The following is a 19807-nucleotide window of genomic DNA, read 5'->3' as shown; positions in this document are numbered from 1 at the left end:
AGGTGCAGAGAGTTTTATGGTGCATCTCAAGAAACCTTCGCTTTACTTGGCTCTTATTGAGATTTGGAAGCTGATGCAAAGCAGATGGACAAGATGTGGAGACAAATGGTGACATTCGCCTAAAAAAGAGGCGCCTGGAGGAAGCTGGTTGATGGCCTATGCCCAAGACAGGACCACAGGCAGAGATGATGATGAAATCTGAACCGCGAGACGTATTGACCTATATAGATGAGTTACGGTTACACAAAATATTGTTTTTTAGTCCAGAATAAACTAGATGACGATGTGCACCAGTGCACAAGATGACGGTGTGCAGCGCAGAGCATTAAAAATTAGAATTGACCTGACAGACATAAAGCGAAAACAATAAGCCTTTCTTAAAACTTTGTAGTGTGTAACATTTCCTCGCGAATATTCAACGAAAAGTACATATTAGATTAGTTTTCCTAGCTGCTAAAACAACAGGAAAAAAAAAAGACTATATTAGTGTGTGCTAAGCCTAGAAAACATGGAAGCGCGTTAGCTGAGTGGTAAAGGCCGGTAAAGCGCTTGGTTTTCGAGCCGTGGGTCCCGGGTGTCACAAGACGCGAGCAGTGTGCTGGCGACTGTTTCAACTGGTCGTTGTTTTGGTTAGGTCTATATGACTGAGACCCGACTGTAGAGTGATTTATAGTGTCGAAATTTACAACTCTATTTGTAGCTTTGTTGTATTTTGTGTCTATGTCTATTAATCACATACAAATATATCACAGGATATTAGAAGGATACATTTAAAATCTGTAACGAAAATAGTTGATTCCAACAGTACAGAAATACAAAATAAAATTTAAAAAAACAGAAGCGGGAAATGCGACCCTCAGCGGTTAAAATAAAACAAAAACACACCGACCTCCGCTTTCTCTACCCAGGTCGTCCTGTCTCGATCAAGACCATATCACCTGGTCACGTGACAATTAAATAAAGAGTTTTTCTCTTCCCAATAATAAAAGAACTTTAATTAAAGACTAATTAGAAACAGAAATAACAGTTGTAAAAAAAAAATAAAACATTCTAAATTCAATAAAATCAAGATGGCGGGTGAGAGGTCAGTTGGGGTCAACATTCCAAATCCAAGACTGTAGTAAAGAGTTGTTCTGCATACAAACGGGTGAGTTAAACATCGGTTTGTGGCTCGGGGTTCGAATCCTGGTGAAGACTGGGATTTTTTCTTTCGGAATCCTAAGACACCTCTGATTCCACCCAGCTATAATAGTACCTGACATTAGTTGGGGAAAAGTAAAGCAGTTGGTCGTTGTGCTGGCTACATGACATCCTCGTTAACAGTGGGCTACAGAAACATCATCGTCGTATAGATCGCAAGGTCTTAAAGGGCTACTTTATTTTAATGTCAATGCAAATTTTATAATGACATATTAAGATAGATAGATAATAAGATAGATAGATAGATAGATAGATAGATAGATAGATAGATAGATAGATAGATAGATAGATAGATAGATAGATAGATAGACAGATAATGATTGATTGGTGATTGATAGTTGTCTTGCTGACCGACAGCTACACATTTCACTCTGCCGCCAACATAATCCTGGGCCTCCAGTACTGTCACATTTGTGATTCCACCTTGCACAAGACGAGCAGCAGCAGTGACACCAGCTACACCAGCCCCAATAACTACCACAGTAGGTGACGTCATACCTTCCTACAGGGAAACAAAGTTACAAATGTCAAGGACGATAGTTGATTGGTTAAATTTTAATCAAGCATTGTGACTCCGCCCCCCCCACCCCCTCGGAAATGCGAAATACGAAAGAAAAAAAAACGAAATATCTAAATAGCAGTTGAGAACATTTCATCTAGGATAAATTAATAAAAGTAAATTAAATAAATAAATAAGGATATATTACATACAGACGTTACTTCAAAAAAAAAAGAAGTTAATTACGTCATATATATATATATATATATGTATATGTGTGTGTGTGTAGGTGTGTATGTGCGTGTATGTATGTGTGTGTGTGTGTGCGCATGTGTGTGTGTTACTGGCAAAGTGCAAAATCCAGGCATTCCATACAATGCCATGGTCTTTTCTGAAGCTGCAGTATTTCTCCCAAATGGAAGTAGTTATATAGGCCCACATGTAGCATACACTAGAGAACTAGTAATTACGGATTTTAAGGATGTCAGTTCGATTCTTCTCATTCAGTATAACTCTTATGGTGGTAGACCATGGTGAACTGTTTAGATTTGGAAGAGGCTTGATTACTGGAAAGACGCTTCATAATGGCAAATGATGATGATATTTGATTGGTGCAAGGAGGTGGGGTAGAATTTATTGCAAATAGTACCGACCCCCACTTTTTTTTTTTTTTTTTGAAATGCTATATTAATGGTAACTTTGTGTTCGACTTATATATATTGGACCTACGAACAAGGAGACGTTTTTATACATAATGATGTTAAATAGAAGAATAGGATTTCTTTGAAAGTGTCCGATTATAAAATACATAACAACTCGAGCCATACGAGGATCTAACACGTTACGTTAGACCTTTTTTGTTTGTTTTGTTTTGTTTTAAACATTTGAAATGGAAATGGTTGCGTTTCGTTCACGTTTTTTCTCCCGACATTCTGGGATCAGGCTGAAATTTTGCATGATTATTAGTAATTATTATTATTATTATAACTATCATTTTATATAATGAAGTGGATGTAGTTGTGTGGTTGATTTAAAAAAGATGTGTAATAATATTGAAGCTAGCTTTCATCTTTATAATAAACTATTCACATTAAGAAATTATATTTTAAAAGAATTCTTGATGAAATTTCTTTATTATAATTCTCTTTTGCTAAATTTTGTCCAGTAAGTCCAAGTAAAGACGTCTTACCTGTTCGGGTCAAAATACGTTCATATGATTTATCTTTTATTGCAATATATCATTCAAACCAAAACTAGATTTTCTATTGTAGTGCTTCTTATATACCTCGGGGATTCAGATAATATGTAGTTGGCCATCGGCCAAATTCTCTGCACGGTCATAGGAGCATAGAGCCGATTTTAGGTAATGTTTATAAATAGAAACAGATACAAGAAAACGATTATGTCTATTGTATATTTCGATTGAAGTGGAAAAAATATTTCTATGAAACTTGTATATGTGAGAAATTTAAGTCAATCGATTGTCTGCTAGTTTCTTTTCAGTCAAATTTATTTCAAATCGTTGACAAGTAAAATGAATTATGGGATAGTCAGATAGTATAATGAATCATAGGATAGTCAGATAGTAAAATTAATCATAGGATAGCCAGATAGTAAAATGAATCATGGGATAGTTGGATAGTAAAATGAATCATTGGATAGTCAGATAGTAAAATGAATCATGGGATAGTCAGATAGTAAAATGAATCATGGGATAGTCAGATAGTAAAATGAATCATGGGATAGTCAGATAATAAATTTAACTAATCCTAAAGTAATAAAAGAATAAGGCCAGAATCATGATCTACTAAGTGTCAGGGTTATGTTAAGGCCTTAGCTCGTTTGCCCGGGCCCCTGACATTCAACCAGGCACCTTCGTGCTTGCAATAAATAAGTGACTCACTGTTGACAATGTAAATATTTAATGATATGAATATAAGTTATGATGACAAACTAATGGAGTAATGACATTGAATTTGGGACATTCTATTATTGTGAATCTATTAATTAAACAATAATTCTACACCTTGCTATCCGACCACGTGACACATAAATGCTCGCAATCACACCAAAACACACTGCTGAATCTAGTACTTAGTGTAGAACTCCAATCCCATACTAACTCCCCTAAACAGGGGAACACAGAAGAATCTCAAAGAAAACGTTTCACCAGCATAATAACAAAAACGCTCCACCAGCTTACAAGCAAGGCAACAAAAAGAAAGTGCGTTCAAAAATTGTGCACTTAATACACATTGGTGCTAGAATGCCATAATCTACGCACCGACATTCCCCCTCTCTCCCCAAACTGGTTCTTACAAAGTATGGACCAGTTTCCGTACCTCAAACTGAAAGAAAAGTAAGAAGATATCATTGCAACTACAAGGTAAGCACATCCAGCTAGGGAACATTCATCCGCATTAACATCACTCTTCCAAACATAACAACTTAGAAGAAAAATTACCAATGACACTTTTTACCAAAGTATCCACATTACACTATGAACCATTCACAAAATCACAATCTACCAACCAATCAAATTTAAAATGCATAATCAGCAAATTAATGTCAATAATACTAAATGCAACATAATATCATCTAACATAAAGTGCAAACATTTTCAAACAACAATGTATACATTGGAACCATAAAATGCATAAGACATGTATAAAACAATACATAAGTATGTAGCTCATGTAGCTGCGTATTGGAAAGTCTATAACAATCTTGAACACAGATCAGCAAGCAGATTGTCCTCCCCTTTGACATGAACAACATCAAAAGAATAATCCTGCAACACTAGCGCCCATCTTGTAATACGTGCATTGGTAAAGTTAGTGCTCCTAAGGTAAGATAAAGCCTTGTGGTCAGTCTGGAGATGAAATTTTTTCCCGGCCAGATACCTGTCCAATTTTTTTTATTGCATATACAATGGCCAATCCTTCCCGTTCAATGATAGAATACTTCTGCTCCCGAGGCAACAGCTTACGGCTCACAAATTCTATAGGATGCAACCTACCATTCCCACACTGGCTAAGAATGCCAGAGATTCCCTTTGTCTGAGGCATCAGTCTGGAGATAGAACGATAGAGAAGAATCAGGCAAACGAAGAATAGGATACTTACACAGACAAGCCTGTACTCTCTTCAATGCCTCCGCACACTCACAGCTCCAGTCTACTCTCATGGATACTTACACAGACAAGCCTGTACTCTCTTCAATGCCTCCGCACACTCACAGCTCCAGTGTACTCTTATGGATTTTCGACGACGTAATAATTCCGTAAAAGGAAAAACTAAATCCGCGTGTTTTGGTATAAACCTACTGTAGTAGTTAATTAACCCAATCAAACTACGAAGTTCCTTTTTGTAGTTGGAGTCTTAAATTCCAAAATCTTTTTCACATCACTATGATCAGGTTTGACAACTCCCTGTCCGACACTATGACCTAGAAATTTTACATTAGTAAAGCCCACCTCCAATTTGGCGGGTTTTAATGTAAATCCATTCTTTCTTAAAGCACTAAATACATTACGAACACTTTCAATGTGCCTGTCCCAGTCCTCACTGAAAATACAAATGTCATCGAAATAAAACAATACATTTTCTAACCCTCTTAACATGCGCTTAACAATCTTGTTAAAGTGATTAGGAGCACCAAAGGGTAAATAATGGAACATATAATGTTCTCCCAAAACTTTAAATGCTTTAAATGGTTTGCTTGTTTCACAAATTGGAATTTGCCAGTAACCCTTAGTCAGATCCAGTAACGTAAAGTACTTAGCTTTATAAAGCATGTTGAACAAATCTTCTTGTTCGGGAATTACCTCAGCGGGTATTTCAGTAACATTATTTAATTTTCTAAAATCAATACAAGGTCGCAAAGTTCCGTCTTTCTTTTTTATTATAACAACGGGCGCTGCATAGGGAGAGTCTGTTGGCCCTATAATTCCCAAATCCAACATGCTGTCAATCTCTTGCTTAACTTTATCTCTCAAGTGGATAAGTACCGTATATGGTTTTAAAGTTACAGGTTTCGTATCAACCAATTTAATTTTAAACTCTTCGACCTTGGCTCTACCAGGAATATCAGATATTATGTCTTTAAATTCACTCAAAATGTCATCAACTTGCTTCTTTTGTGTAGCATTCAAATCGGGATTAATTTTGACCTGCGTCAACACATTCCCGCCACTCATCTCTTGCGACCTAATCTCTAGCGTTGGGATGTTAGCCACTACATCTTCCTTCTCCCCATCCTGCTCATCAACTTCTTCTTCCCCCACAACTGATACCATGGTAGCTGATAAAAGTTCATTTGTATCCTCAGTTTTAACGTTTGAATTGCTTACTTCCTTTACCCTACAGTGATATTTCATGAGTCGGTTTATGTGATACACCTTTATCTTATTTTCTTTCTCAACCACGTCATTGAACTTTGATATTTTATTCACAACCTTATACGGGCCTTGCCAAAACACGGACAGCTTATTGTCTCTGTGTGGCTTGAGGACTAAAACACAGTCACCCTCATTAATGTCTCGTCTAGACGAATATTTGTCATATTGCATCTTGTACTTCTTTTTGTTTGCATCGCTGTTAGATTTAGCAATAGTAGTCACCTCTGATAATCTTTGTTTTAAGTCCACTAAATAAGTCAACACATTCGTATATTCAGTTTCTTCTTCAGCATTTACAAATACTTGCTTCAAAATAGCCAGTGGGCCTCTCATTTGTCTCCCATAGACAAGCTCAAATGGCGACAACCCCGTTGTCTCATTAGGTACCTCTCGGTAGGCGAACAATGCTGCACTAACTTTCCGGTCCCAATCATGAGGGCTATCCTGACATACTTTCCTTAAAAAGGATTTTAAAGTAGAATTGAGCCTTTCTATCATACCATTAGAGCTGGGGTGGTATATAGTGGAGTGCACGGGTTTAACTGAGAAAAACTCGCACACCTGTTTGTACAATTCGGAAGTAAACTGGGGGCCTTGATCACTTAATATTTCTATAGGTAGCCCTAGTCTACAAAAAATATTAGTTAACGCCTCAATAACTGTTTCTGTGTTTATATTCCTCAGAGGTATCGCTTCGGACCATCTGGTAGCGACATCTACCACTGTCAAAATATACCTATTCTTGTTGTCAGTTATCTCCAATGGTCCAATAATATCTGTAGCAACTTTGTAAAACGGAGTGGTAACAACATTCATTTGGCCTAGCTCCACTCTGTCACAACGACGCGGCATTCTGACAAACATCACACGACATTACAAACTCTTTTATATCTCCATCTAAACCTTGCCAGAAAAAATATTTGTAGATTTTACTTTTAGTCTTTCTTAATGACAAATGCCCTGACAACATACTCTCATGAGCAGTTTTCAACACAATTTCTCTCTTAGCTGAAGGTACAACTAACTGTCTTTCTTCCTCACCAAACTTTCCCCTAAACACTCTGTACAATAGTCTATCAAACACTTTATATTCCACACTTCCATTCTTTTTATTATCTACACAACTGTCCACATGTCGCTCCCATAGATCTTTCAAAGACGGATCGCTCAGCTGTTCACGTAAAAAATCATCACTCGTACCTAAAACATCACGACAATCTTCCAATATTCCACACTCATTTACAGGGCCACTATCATTCTCTCTATCTTTCGCTGACCTAGTTACTGCTGCGCAATCAAACTCCCGATTCACATTAATATCAACATTCCCAAGAAACAAATCTGCAACAGGATCTTTAAAACAAGCAACCACATATTTCCCATAAATGTAATCCGACTCAATACTTACACACGCCAATGGGTAATCCCTGACTGTCCCAACGACAAGCTTTAATTTATAAGTACCAGGAATCATGTCTTTCTCACCAACTAATGAACTTCTAATTCCTATAACACTCGAACCAGAATCTTTCAGAACAGACACTCTTATCCCATTTACTCTTCCCTTTTCAAACTTCAGCTTACCCACAGACTTTTCACGTAATGACTTATCAACATATGAAAAAGTTGTTCTCTTACATGGGGAGAAATACTCATCTCCTTTCCCTAAAGTACAACACACTGCTGAATCTAGTACTTAGTGTAGAACTCCAATCCCATACTAACTCCCCTAAACAGGGGAACACAGAAGAATCTCAAAGAAAACGTTTCACCAGCATAATAACAAAAACGCTCCATCAGCTTACAAGCAAGGCAACAAAAAGAAAGTGCGTTCAAAAATTGTGCACTTAATACACATTGGTGCTAGAATGCCATAATCTACGCACCGACACTAAGAATACACATTTGAGTAAAATGGACTTAACAATTGCACCCATTTTAATCTTATAATAAAAAGAATATTACTTGCATATGTAACCTCTTAGACTTCGTTGATTGCTGAAAGGTAAAAAAAAATTGCAATTCGTTTTAAAATGTTGACGAATAGAAATTGTAACAACATCTAACAAGAAATAGTTTTAATAGTCATTAATAAGAAGACGGTTCTTTAACATCCAAAACATATTTCTGATAGAAAGTCTAACGATGAATTTTTTTATAAGTTAAAATCTTTCAACTTAAGGTGATATATATAGTTCGTCCATCGTGGTTCGATCATGGCCACTCTTGTCATCCAGAGGGCTGAGTGCTTTGTACTGGGGTTTTGGCTGGTCAGACCGATGTGAGCCCGGAATGTTCGGATACACACTGGACAAGTTATTCCAGCTGGAGATGGTGCCATTGGTCTTGATTTTTTCTCTGACGCTTCTCTTCTGCCTGCCCTGTTCTCTTATCCTCTGCAATTTGTGCGCCAGTTTTCACAGCGCGACGCCATAAATGTGATCATGAAATTTTAAATGACACACACTCTCATCGGCGACCCCTGCAAGTCAGGTGTGTGATCGTACAGGCATGACGTTCTACTCAGCTGACACCAAAGTGACGTCCACAACATTGACCAATAATAGGCCATGGACACTCCCCTGACCTCCTATGTGAAAATAAAGAGGATCATATCAACTCCACTGTAATCTCTTTAGAGTTGCTAAAAGCATAAATACTCCACAACTGTTGAAGAATACAAAATGCAGTTTCCCATGTAATGTATGTTTTTCGTTCTATGTACCTTTTTATGCCGATCAAAAGGACTCTTGGCTCAGAGCTAAAAATGTTTGTTTTTAAAATGTTTTACATTTTTCGGATGTTCCTTCAGAGTTGAAGATAATTACTTCCTAGTCCAAACCTCCCGCAGGACGACGGGGGATGGGAGCGGGCAGGGTTTGAACCCGGGACCATCGATAAATCTGAACGACAGTCCAGCGTGCAAACCGCACGACCAGGCAGCCATCCTAATGGCGAACGATGAAAACGATATTCAAATTAATTTTTAACTGTGTATTTAGATTGTGATGACAGGCAGACAGCACAAAAACAATAGTGGTCTCTCCCTTCGCTAAGAAGAAAACATAGAAAGTCATAACAGTTCTAAACATTTGTCTACTAGTTTTGTTACAAGATTGTCTTGACATTGTTATATATGACTCATTTAACACCAGAGTATAGGCTTTCAAGAATTTTCTTAGGAAATATGTTTTCCTGGTATGTTTGTTTTTTATAAAGGGCGTGGAAGAGTGTTAAATTAAAATGTTATCAGTACTAAGGTCTATATTGAAGGCTGTAATCTACATCAGTGAGGCCCAACCTACAGCAATATCCAGCCCTTCTAGCGGAGCTATCCCACAAGCCACTACCCTAAAGGGAAGAAAGAAACATAAGATGCTTAATTACATTGGCCGAATTTTTGTTTTCGTTGTAGAACTGTCCGTTACACATGTGTGAGAAATTCATTTGCCCCCTTGACCCAGACGAATTTGGGCACCGCTGATCTACGTGGACTGACATGATCCGTTCAAGCTCAGCAGTCCATAAAAGGGGCAAAGATTTTCTCTATTTTTTTCTGCAAGTCAGCGATTTTTTTATTTAAACTAATATTGCACTTAGCAATAAAAGGGAACTCAGTCGCTCAATGGTTGCTGATTATGTTGATATGAAGTGAATTCATAATACGTCTATTTAATTCAAACCTTCTGTATTTGATCATTGTATATTGGTCTATGTTTGAATCTACGTGCGTTTATCTTGATGTGGTTCTAAATGTGAAAATGTGTGTGTATGTGTCTTTGTGTGATTTTGTATTTGAAAGTGTGTATGTAAAGTTTTGTGTGGTTTTGTGTGTAAAAGTGTGTGTGTGCCGTAGTGTGTAAAAGTGTGTGTGTATATATTTGTGTGATATTGTATCTTTCATAATCTTTGTGTAGTTCTAAGCGTGTAACTGCGCGTTCCTTGGGGGGGGGGGGGGGGGTTACTTTAATTTTTTTTTTGTTTCTGATTTCCGAAGTGTATTTCCTAACTTTCACGTTGTCAAATAGAATCATTTCTAGTTTTTCTTTTGTTCAGACTGATGACGTTTCTGTGATTATTATTGCGCCCAGTTCAACCTAATTGTGGAATCAAATGTGTACTTTGTGCGAAAGCGTATGAATGTGTGCGTCATTTCTAATGTGTCCAGGCGTCACTAGGGTAGGTGTCATGCTGTGCGTTTAGCTCAGGTTATAAATACTACTATTGGTTTGTTCTTTTCGCTATGTACTTTCATTGATTGTAAGACATATTGGTGACATATTGGTGACATATTGGTGCCTGTTATATTTTTTTATTTCGTAGTCTATGACATTTATGCATACATATACCTTACATGATAATGTTAGAGTATAAAAGCTAGAAACAGACTTTACATCAACTGAACAGTTATTCTTTATTACACCTTAAAGACTTTACGGAAAGAGTTTTACATTATCACAGTGTTGCAAAAAGTGTTACTAGTGATTCCCACACAAAGAAAAAACATGGGGATTGTGGGAAGCAGTGTAAGATTTCATAGTGGCTTCTGGGATGGAGCCTCTGGCGCAATGCGTTTCCTGCATTTGTGAGCTTAAGAATATCTTTCCTCTTTGGTCTACAATAAACCATTTCTCTTAGGAAGAAAACTGCAGGTCAAATAGAATGAAATTAAGAACCAGTACTGAAGTGTGAGAGATATTCCAGGCAGAAGAAGATATAAGTTTGTTGTGGGTTTGATCGTCGTCAGTTTATTCTCGTGTTTAGCAAGAAGTCTGGGAGCCACTTCTATTCACATAAAAAAACGTGAACAGAACAACGATGGTCATTTTCTCTGCAGTAGTGTGTCTGTTTTGATATAAAAAGGCAATAGACTCTAGACTTGCCTTGAGATGTGTTCTTCATAACTGACAACAACTATTGAATCAATCTTGTTGCTAACGTTTTGTTTTAAAGATTCCAGTTAGAAGATAAAACCTCATTTCATGTTATAACAAAATCTTTATCAATGATAATAGTATCAATTTATTTATTTTTTTACTTTATGATATTCAAATATAGTAAAACAAAAGAGACTTGTTTTGTGTTTTTTTTTTCCTTAAAAAAAAACAATACTGCCTCCGAGACACAAAATTTTTGAGAAAGCGAGGTCTTTACTACAATAGGGACATGTGTTTGGCCTAAGCCTATAGGCTGTAATTCTAAGTTTGACAGCAGCGATGAGTCAGACACCTACCCGTATGAGTTAGGACCACACGCCGAAGGCGATCTTGGACGGCGGTGTCTAAAAAAGAAGCGCTAAAAATTAACTCGGGGTGAATTTGCTCTCACTGGCCAAGAGGAAAACAACTGGCAGCACATTGCTTTGGAGAACTCTCGGGCGTACATTTGAAACAAAACAAAAAACCTTGTCGCAAACGCTGAAAAGAGAACGTACATAAGACCCTAGGCGAACAATGGCTTTGTCTGCATCAGCAGTAGCAAAATATTCAGGTCAACTTGATCCGAGAAGGCTAGTTATAAGGGGTCTAAATTTTGACCTGACAAACTGAGTTGATACAAGAAATAGAAAATTCAGTTCTAAAGAACAGAAAATGTGTATTTACAACATGGTAAACATGCAAAAAAAAGATCGAGTCATCCACGGCGGGATTCGAACCCGCGACCTCTGGATTAGAAGTCCAGCGCGCTATCCCCTGCGCTACGCGGACTCATGAGAAGATTGATTCGAAAACACAAAAGAAAATGTATGTGCTTCCTGGTTCCTTATCTATAACTATCAATACAAGTAAGTGGAACATGGACTCAATGATTGAGATTGTTTATTTAGCTAGTAAGTACATGTGACATGGGTTAGGGGAATAGAAGAGACATGATTTGATAGAATAGTTAATACTAACATTCTCCAACACTATCAGTGAATATCGTGATGCGGCGGGAGATACTACTCCAAAGTTTGAAAGTAGAAACTCAAAACTAAAATCTTTAAATAAATGCAAAGCTTTTATTCTGGAATCTTTTTTTTTTCTTTTTAGACGTTAAATTCTATTTTTAAAAAAATTATATTGTAGCCTAATTTTAATCAGCAACTTAATTACATAATTGTGATTATTATTTTCATATTTTATATCGCTATGTTGATGTCTCATAGTGTAGTTAGGGGCTTAGATAACCGTTTCGCTGTTGTTTTATTGTGTGATCTCATAGTTGCAGTAGTATACCGTCGTTTATTATTATTATTGAAGAATGTTACACAAGTGGCAGCACGCCGTCTGTCCTCAAGGTCACCCTTAGTAGCAGCCTATGTTGATTATTTTTATATTGTTTATAGTTGTAATTTTGGCTGTCTTTGTAGTATTTGTGCTTTGTGGCCACAAATAAAATTGTAAAAATGGTTAAACTGTTAAAAATGGTTCAGTATTTCATGTATTATTGCTACCGGTAGCCTACTTAACTTTTTAGTCTTCTAGGACATCAAAATAAAATTCTATCAAAGACAATTGATAGAGAAAAATGGAGAAAAAGGGTTGACAGATCTTGAGTGGTGCCCCAGCGGACCAGCAGACCAAAGGATAGTTGAAAATTAATGTAAAGTTAGATGTGAACATGGCCTATCTGATGTCTTATAATAAATATGTAATTGATCTAATTGTTTTGTAAAGGCTCAATCTCTTATTCAAATCCTCAAGAATATAACATTTCCGTAAAAAAAAATAATTTCCATTTGGTTCAGTGTTCTATGGACTTATAACATATAATACAAAATAAATATCATGATCTCCGATTTTCATTTTCTCTTCTAATTTTTGAGATTTAAACGGGACGGACGGACAGACAGGCCACACAAAACTAATAGCGTCTTTTCCCTTTTCGGGGGCCGCTAATTAAAAAAAAAATTAGTTTATCATTTAGTACTAATTAATTGCTTTCATTTTATATAGCAGATATGGAGATAAACCTCATAATTTTCAGATAAATGGCAGTACTTAACGGTTTCTTCCCTTAGATAAGCTTTGTTTTTCAAACGTATCCTTTTTTTTTTCTATTGCTTTCTAGATGTAGGCCCATGACGCGCCTTAGGTAGTGATGGGCAAAAGTTAACTAAAAAGTTAGAAACTTTTAGTTTAACTTTAAAAAACTAGTTAAGGCCATTGTTTAACTAGAAAAAAAAAGTTTAGTTAAAATCGTAGTTTAATTAATTTTTTTAGTTACTAACTAAAAAGTTTAATTAAAATGTGTGCAACTTTTCAAAATGTGGCCAGGGTTAAAACGCACATGCCTGTTTTCTGGTCATGTGATATCAATAACTTTGATTATCAAAAAAATGATGCAGTTAACATTTATTTTGTCAGTCTGCATTTAAAGGGTTAAAGTAAGATGCTGGTAGATGTCATGGGATTAAATATTTGCAATTGAAAGTAGCAGTATAATAAAATGTTGTTAGACATTTTTTTGATAAAAGCTTATATATGCAATATTATGAATGGGATTGTTCCGATTTTTTTATGAGTGGTGGTGTTTAATTTATGTTTATAGTGGGAATCTGATTAGTGAGTTAGGTCAATATTATATTTAGTTGTTTTGATCAATTAATTGCGGCAAACAATAATTTTTTAACTGCAGGAACATCAAGTGCACCCTTTTTATAGTCTTAAGACTTATAATTGAGATCGACAGTTAGGCCTATATAGGCTAGATCTTAAAACATTAGGATAACCATTTGCAACTCTAGAAAACAAAAATCTTAATCCACACCCACTCTTGACCATAAAGTAAATAGACTGTGTCCAACAGATTTTAACAACCTGGTCATCAAGACATACACATGTAGGCCTAGTGTAGGCCTAGTGTACTGTACGTGTGTAGTCGATGATACTACAAAGCTACCCTGCATTTTTTTTATTACGCGTTATGCAAAAGTGTTTGCTTAATGTGGAGTGGTCAGACGAGGCATGGCTAGTCAAGCAAGTTCTTTACACTAAAATAGTTACACACCCTCCCAGCCCAGAAAGTAAATAGACGGTGTGTTCGACTGATTTTAACAACCTGGCCATATAGACGTACGTACGTTTAGGCCTATATATAGTATACTGAGTGTGCAGTCCATAATGAAAAGACCACCCTGTTTTTTTTCCCCTTGCGCGTTTAACGGTTATGCAATAGTGTTAGTTGTATTTTTAGTGGTCAGACAAATAAAAAAAAAATCACATCGGCATGGTTAGTCCAGCATGTATTTTACACTGGAGTTAAAAATAAAATAGTTATACAGGTAAAATGTTTTTTAAAACTACAACAATTTCGCGTCTATTTTATTGATTACTAGATCTAATTTTTTTAACTTTAATTGTAAATCATTCAATGAGATTTTAAACTTTACCACTATTAGTAATTAAAATTTTCCGTTATATAATAAGTTAATATAATTTAAAAAAAAGAGTGCCATTCTTTTCTAAAGATTTTAATTGAAGGCAAAAATACAAGCACACATATTTATTTCAACATCTTTTTTTTTTTAATTTTATTGTGCATAAACCTGTATGTATGAAACATATTCCTTATTACTGATTTTATTATGGATAAATATTTCAAGTTCAAAACCCTGCTCCCCCCCCCCCCAAAAAAAAAAAGTTATGAAAAGTTTGTTGTAGTTTAATTAATTTCCTTTAGTTTAGTTTAACTATATTTTGAAATTCATGATAAACTTTTAGTTTAACAACTTTATTTTAGTTGAAAACTAGTTTTAGTTTAAATTTTAAAAGTTAGTTTAGTTCCCATCATTACGCGTAGGACATACTGATCTTCTTTTTTGAAGTAACATCTGTAATTTATAAGAAAAGAGATATAGCTACTATTTTATGGCTTATCTTTTTTTTTTTGTGTGTCGTCTTATTTTCTTGTCTTATAAAATACAGACGTTACGTAAAAAAAAAAGATCATTACTTCTTAAACGAATCCCTAGGTTAATTTACTCATGCATGTTGATCAATGAGTTAAACTCTGCAAAGTCGTTGGTTTTCCTGGCTGATTCAGGCAACCCATTCCATGCTCTAATAGCACTAGGAAAGAAGCATATGGAACAAGGAAGGTGACTTTATTTTTTTGTGTTATGTATTATAATTATTTTATTAGGTTTTGTTTTTTGTATTTGAAGATTATAGTTTAGTATTTTATGTATAATGTTACTTTTTTTTTAATCTGCTATCCTGAAGGGTCTTTAAATGTTATGATTGTACTAAAGGGGCTACTCTAATCAAAAGTGAGTATTCATTTGATATAAATCTCACATCTCTACTTTGTATTTGTTCCAGCTTCTTAATGTTTTCTCGAGTTGAGAAGTCGCAAACAGAGGATGCATATTGTGATATTGGCCTAACCAAGGTTAATTAAAATTTTAGTTTTATATGTTCTTATTTGATTTGTGGAAACTTTTTTTAATAAACCATAATGCTTATATATATAAATAAATAAATATTCTCAGACCTTGCAATCTATAGGGCAGATCATGTTAAAGTCATCTGTTTCTTTGGTCAACGGTTAATAAACAGGGTGTCATGTGGCCAGCACAACAACCAAGTACCTATTAGAGTTGGGTAGACTCAAAGGCACCCTAAATTCCATTCCATAATCCCATTCTTCAGAGAGATTCAAACCCAGGACACCAGGTTCAGAAGCCAAGCGCTTAACCACTCAGCCACCAATATATATTTAGGCCTATACATTTAAAAAATATAATGATATATATACATTATTTCCTCATGTGATTATTGACTTTATTTCATTGGTTTATTTGATTGCTTCTTGTTTATTTTTACAATACCTCTATACAAGGCAGAACTTCATAGAAGGTGGGTGGGTGAAGTGTGAAACCTGGACATTCCATTGTTGTTTTTTTAAATCTAACATCCATTAGTTATTAAGAAAAAAAAAAAGTCACTCTATAAGTTAGAGGATGGAGATATTGTATTTTTTTTAAAGTTTTTTTTTTAATTGTTTTTTTTTTGTTATTAATTAAGTTAACAAACAAATGAAAAATCACATAGTGAAAAAAAAATAAAGAATACATTTCTTTATTAAGAATTTGTACAAAATTTGATTTTTACTTCATGTCATGTTCATAGTAAGTTATATCTATTAGAAGTAAAATGGAAAATACAACACTCAACAATAGTTGATTGACTCAGACAGAGGCCTAATAACTTCTGTTGCTTTAGTTAAACAACACAAAACAATAGTAGATTGACTCAGAAAGGTAGAGGCCTAATAACTTCTGTTGTTATAGTTATGCAACACATAAAAACATGTACACTTTTTGGTCATTCGTTGTAAGCATACAAACTTAAAAAGTATGTAAGTGTAAAAAACAGTAGCCAAGACACATATAGTAACTTAGAAACAGTTGTATATGTCCTGGTCTTAAGTTTGATTGTAGGAAGTCAGTGTAAATTATGATGTGTTAGCTCCTGATGAGTGATCCAGTAGTTCCCTGTTCAGTTCACTCACTGTTCACAGTTTCAGCAGAACATATTTCAAGTAGCTGGTTCACCATATCTATGATAAATCAAATAAAGTCCATAGAATGGCAAAGTCATATGTAACAACAGGACAAAAGGACATAAATTTGGAGGAAGTAAACTTATAACAAATCATGACAAGATTATAATGTATCAAATGAGACAATGGCAGGAACAGAGTTTTCAACCTGAATTCACCCAGAATAAATAGTTCAGATAGTTCAAGATATTTGATATATATTTATATATATATAACTGTTCCACTGATAAACTGATAATGCATTTTAAACCATCACATTGTACAATCTATTTCAATTAATTTTATTAACAGTACAATACTTTTAAATTATTATAACTAATTTTAAAAATAGCTAAAGAGTAAAATAAAAGTTGTTAAATAACATGACATTTTAAAAAATTAAACATTTAAAAAAAATGATATTGTTTGTCATTAAAAGAAAGACAACTGGAGATCCTTTTTGTTTTTCTCTAAAGTTTGCTTTTGCCTATAGAAGAGCTGAACATATCCAGAAGTTGACCGGTAGGTTGTGTGCCCTTGGACTTGAGTATGAGATCAGCCTGGGCTTGGCCAGTGAGAATAGCGCCATGAATGGTGGAAATGAAGCCATTAGCAAAACCTTCACCTGCAAACAGGACTCTGGGATTCTGAAAAAAAAAAAAAAAAGAAAATCAGTACTGCTTGGACAATGCTGAAATCAGTGTTGGCATATTCTTATAAAGCTTGATTAGTCCTAGCTGTGACAGATTATCTATTACCGTATTACACTGATCAGTTTGATAAGAAGTGCCATTAGTTCAATGTGAACAGAAGGGAGTTAACTCTTTTTATGTAGCATTTATGTATTTCTGAAGTCATAGAATGTGTTGGTACCGGTATTGAAATTCAAATACTTGTGACCAATTTAATTTGATAACTTATTCAATAGGACCTACATTGTTCCATCAATCTATTAACTGTACCTACATTAAAAGTAAAACTCCCTTTAGAATCACAATCAGGGGTGTAGCTAAGAATTTTCCATCATTTTGGGGGCCAGGGGCTTGACCTCTATGGGGGCACCTGCATTTTGCATAATATTTAATGTAAAAAAAAATGCTTATTTGTGGCCCCCCCTCAAGTGAGAGCCAGAGATATTTTCAGATTCTCCCCACGCCTCACCCCAACCTAGCTACACCACTGATCACAATAGCAGCAATTCAATCAACTTAGAAGTTGTGCCTTATAAGACAGTCACAGAATATAGATTTGAACAATACTCTTAGTACATTAGAATTAGTCAGCTAATACTATCTAAATAGTTTGGTACTTTTAACTGAGTGGTACAGATAAAAAAAAAGACATCCTGTGACAACCTTTCTACTCAACACAACTCTACTTTAGAAGAGCAATGGACAGTCAGACATTGATAAAGTGAATGCATCCAATCAAAATTACTTCACAACTGAAGAATGACAACTATGTGAAATTACAGTTGAAAGTATTCTATGACAATGAATTGCAAGAATAGTATGTTGCCAATACAAAGATTAAATAGATGGCGATGGGGTTACATTGTACTCATTCAAATACTAATTGGTGTAAGGCAAATAATTTCTTAAATCCTCATGAGTAAATACCAGCCAAGTCTTTCCACAAGACCAATTATCCACCACTAACTATTAAGATGTATCTAACCCATTCTTAAATAAGAAAGTATAAATAAATGATAAATATGATACATTTGAAAACTATGTAAATTATTATTTGTAAATACATTTAACAAGAAAAAAGCTATAAATAAATAAAAAAACTAATTAAACTTATGAAAGTTTTAAGTAAACAACTTACAAATACAGATGAAAACTATAAATAACTATAACTTGTAGTTACCTAAATATATATAAAACAAAAACAGATACATATAAAAGCTATTGTATATCATAACTTACAGATACAGAAGGCAGGGGTTGACCCAGATGTTTAAGATCTTGCTTCCTCACTTTGGATGAGATAAAGGAATAAGTTCCTCGGAAATAGGGATTAGTTATCCATGTTGTCCTGAGGACAGTAACACCAGTAAAGTACACGCATATTACATAAAAGTAAAATATATAGGTTTACGAATAGGATCTACAATTTTTTTTTTTCCATGACCAGGTATACCTATACACTTGTGCAGGGACAGGGACCTTCAAGTCTTTAAACAAAGTCTGTATTAGTTCATGGCAGACTGCTTTCAACTCAGCCTCATCAAGACCCTCCACAATCTCAGCCTAAAGGATATACAAAAAAAATGAAGATAAAGCCAGCTGCTTGCAAACTAGACATTTTTTTTGGGTTACAAAATTCTTAGAACTAATGTATGAAAAGGAAGCTCACATTGCTACATGTGATTATTTTTAATATAAATATTTATATATATTAAAAATGGGTTTCTATGTGGATGCTTGATTTGGTATTTTCTTTTTGTAATCAGTAAAAAAAAAATGGGATTAATTAATGTTATCATCCTGTTACCTGTTAAAACATCTGTCCACATGATCTGAAAGTATATAATGATGTACTCTACCAACATTACTGTTATAAAACCCTTTGGGTTCGTTCAATGAACGTTTTATTTTGAAATTGGATTTTTAAACATGAATACAATAAAAGAATATTACAAAGAACAATGAAACAACATTGATCTAATGCTTGCAGAAGATTAGTTTCACAAAAATTTTGAAAAAATTTATTAATTAATGATTTAAAAATTTATATATGAAAAAAAATGTATTTATATAATGAAGCAAAAGACGATTTTAATATAAAAATATATTTTTAGCCTATCTATATATTTTAATTAAAATAAAAGCTATCTTTCATTTTTAATTGAATCGCTAGAATTTTTAGTTTGTTGAAAATAAAAGATCCAATTAAAGGATTAAAAAATCATCTCATAAGTGACTGGAAGAAAACTGATTCTAACCTGATACTTGTTGAGCCATAGCTCCAGGATGTTGGGGCTGCCTCTAACAGTTTCTGCAGCATGGACGCCATACCACCAGGGCTTGCCATACTTGAAGACAAGTAGAAAAGTTCTGTAAAGTGCTAACAAACTAGTGCGGTACCAGCATGCGTGACATTATGCCAGCGTTTGTGACACTCTACCAGCACAAGTGACACGTTGCCAGTGCCCAGTCAACACATACAAAGACAGA

At 34.8% G+C, this 19807-nt stretch overlaps 2 protein-coding genes, 1 long non-coding RNA gene and 1 other non-coding gene across 8 annotated transcripts in view; 1 reads left to right on the top strand and 3 right to left on the bottom strand.

Moving 5' to 3' along the window:
- Positions 1 to 8075, bottom strand: part of LOC106069383 (spermine oxidase-like) — a 23692-nt gene extending 15617 nt beyond the window's left edge. The window contains exons 1-2 of one of the 3 annotated variants that reach the window (XM_056022783.1): positions 4896 to 5027; positions 1552 to 1702 (exon numbers count right to left, since the gene is read on the bottom strand). In XM_056022783.1, coding sequence (XP_055878758.1) covers positions 1552 to 1696 — 145 coding nt within the window. In that variant the 5' untranslated portion in view covers positions 1697 to 1702; positions 4896 to 5027. Of the gene's footprint in view, positions 1 to 1551; positions 1703 to 2888; positions 3034 to 3604; positions 4772 to 4895 lie in introns of those variants that run through there. The other 2 variants (XM_056022775.1, XR_008776838.1) reach the window with 2 other exon arrangements.
- LOC129924993 (uncharacterized) overlaps positions 1 to 16911 on the top strand; it is a 22132-nt gene extending 5221 nt beyond the window's left edge. The window contains exons 1-2 of one of the 2 annotated variants that reach the window (XR_008776866.1): positions 10077 to 10277; positions 15055 to 16911. This is a non-coding gene — a long non-coding RNA (uncharacterized LOC129924993). Of the gene's footprint in view, positions 1 to 10076; positions 10278 to 15054 lie in introns of those variants that run through there. The other variant, XR_008776865.1, reaches the window with a different exon arrangement.
- Positions 11734 to 11806, bottom strand: Trnar-ucu (transfer RNA arginine (anticodon UCU)). The gene has a single exon. It is a non-coding gene; the product is annotated as a tRNA-Arg (tRNA).
- LOC106072357 (spermine oxidase-like) overlaps positions 16136 to 19807 on the bottom strand; it is a 19827-nt gene continuing 16155 nt past the window's right edge. The window contains exons 8-11 of one of the 2 annotated variants that reach the window (XM_056022787.1): positions 19576 to 19665; positions 18771 to 18880; positions 18557 to 18665; positions 16136 to 17272 (exon numbers count right to left, since the gene is read on the bottom strand). In XM_056022787.1, the coding sequence (XP_055878762.1) occupies positions 17096 to 17272; positions 18557 to 18665; positions 18771 to 18880; positions 19576 to 19665 (486 nt within the window). In that variant the 3' untranslated portion in view covers positions 16136 to 17095. Of the gene's footprint in view, positions 17273 to 18556; positions 18666 to 18770; positions 18881 to 19124; positions 19150 to 19575; positions 19666 to 19807 lie in introns of those variants that run through there. The other variant, XR_008776864.1, reaches the window with a different exon arrangement.

This window comes from Biomphalaria glabrata, chromosome 1 (genome assembly GCF_947242115.1).
Source record: "Biomphalaria glabrata chromosome 1, xgBioGlab47.1, whole genome shotgun sequence".
Classification (NCBI taxonomy): domain Eukaryota; kingdom Metazoa; phylum Mollusca; class Gastropoda; family Planorbidae; genus Biomphalaria; species Biomphalaria glabrata.
The sequence above is the reverse complement of the archived record's forward strand: the minus strand, read 5'-3'. Positions and strand labels throughout refer to the sequence as shown.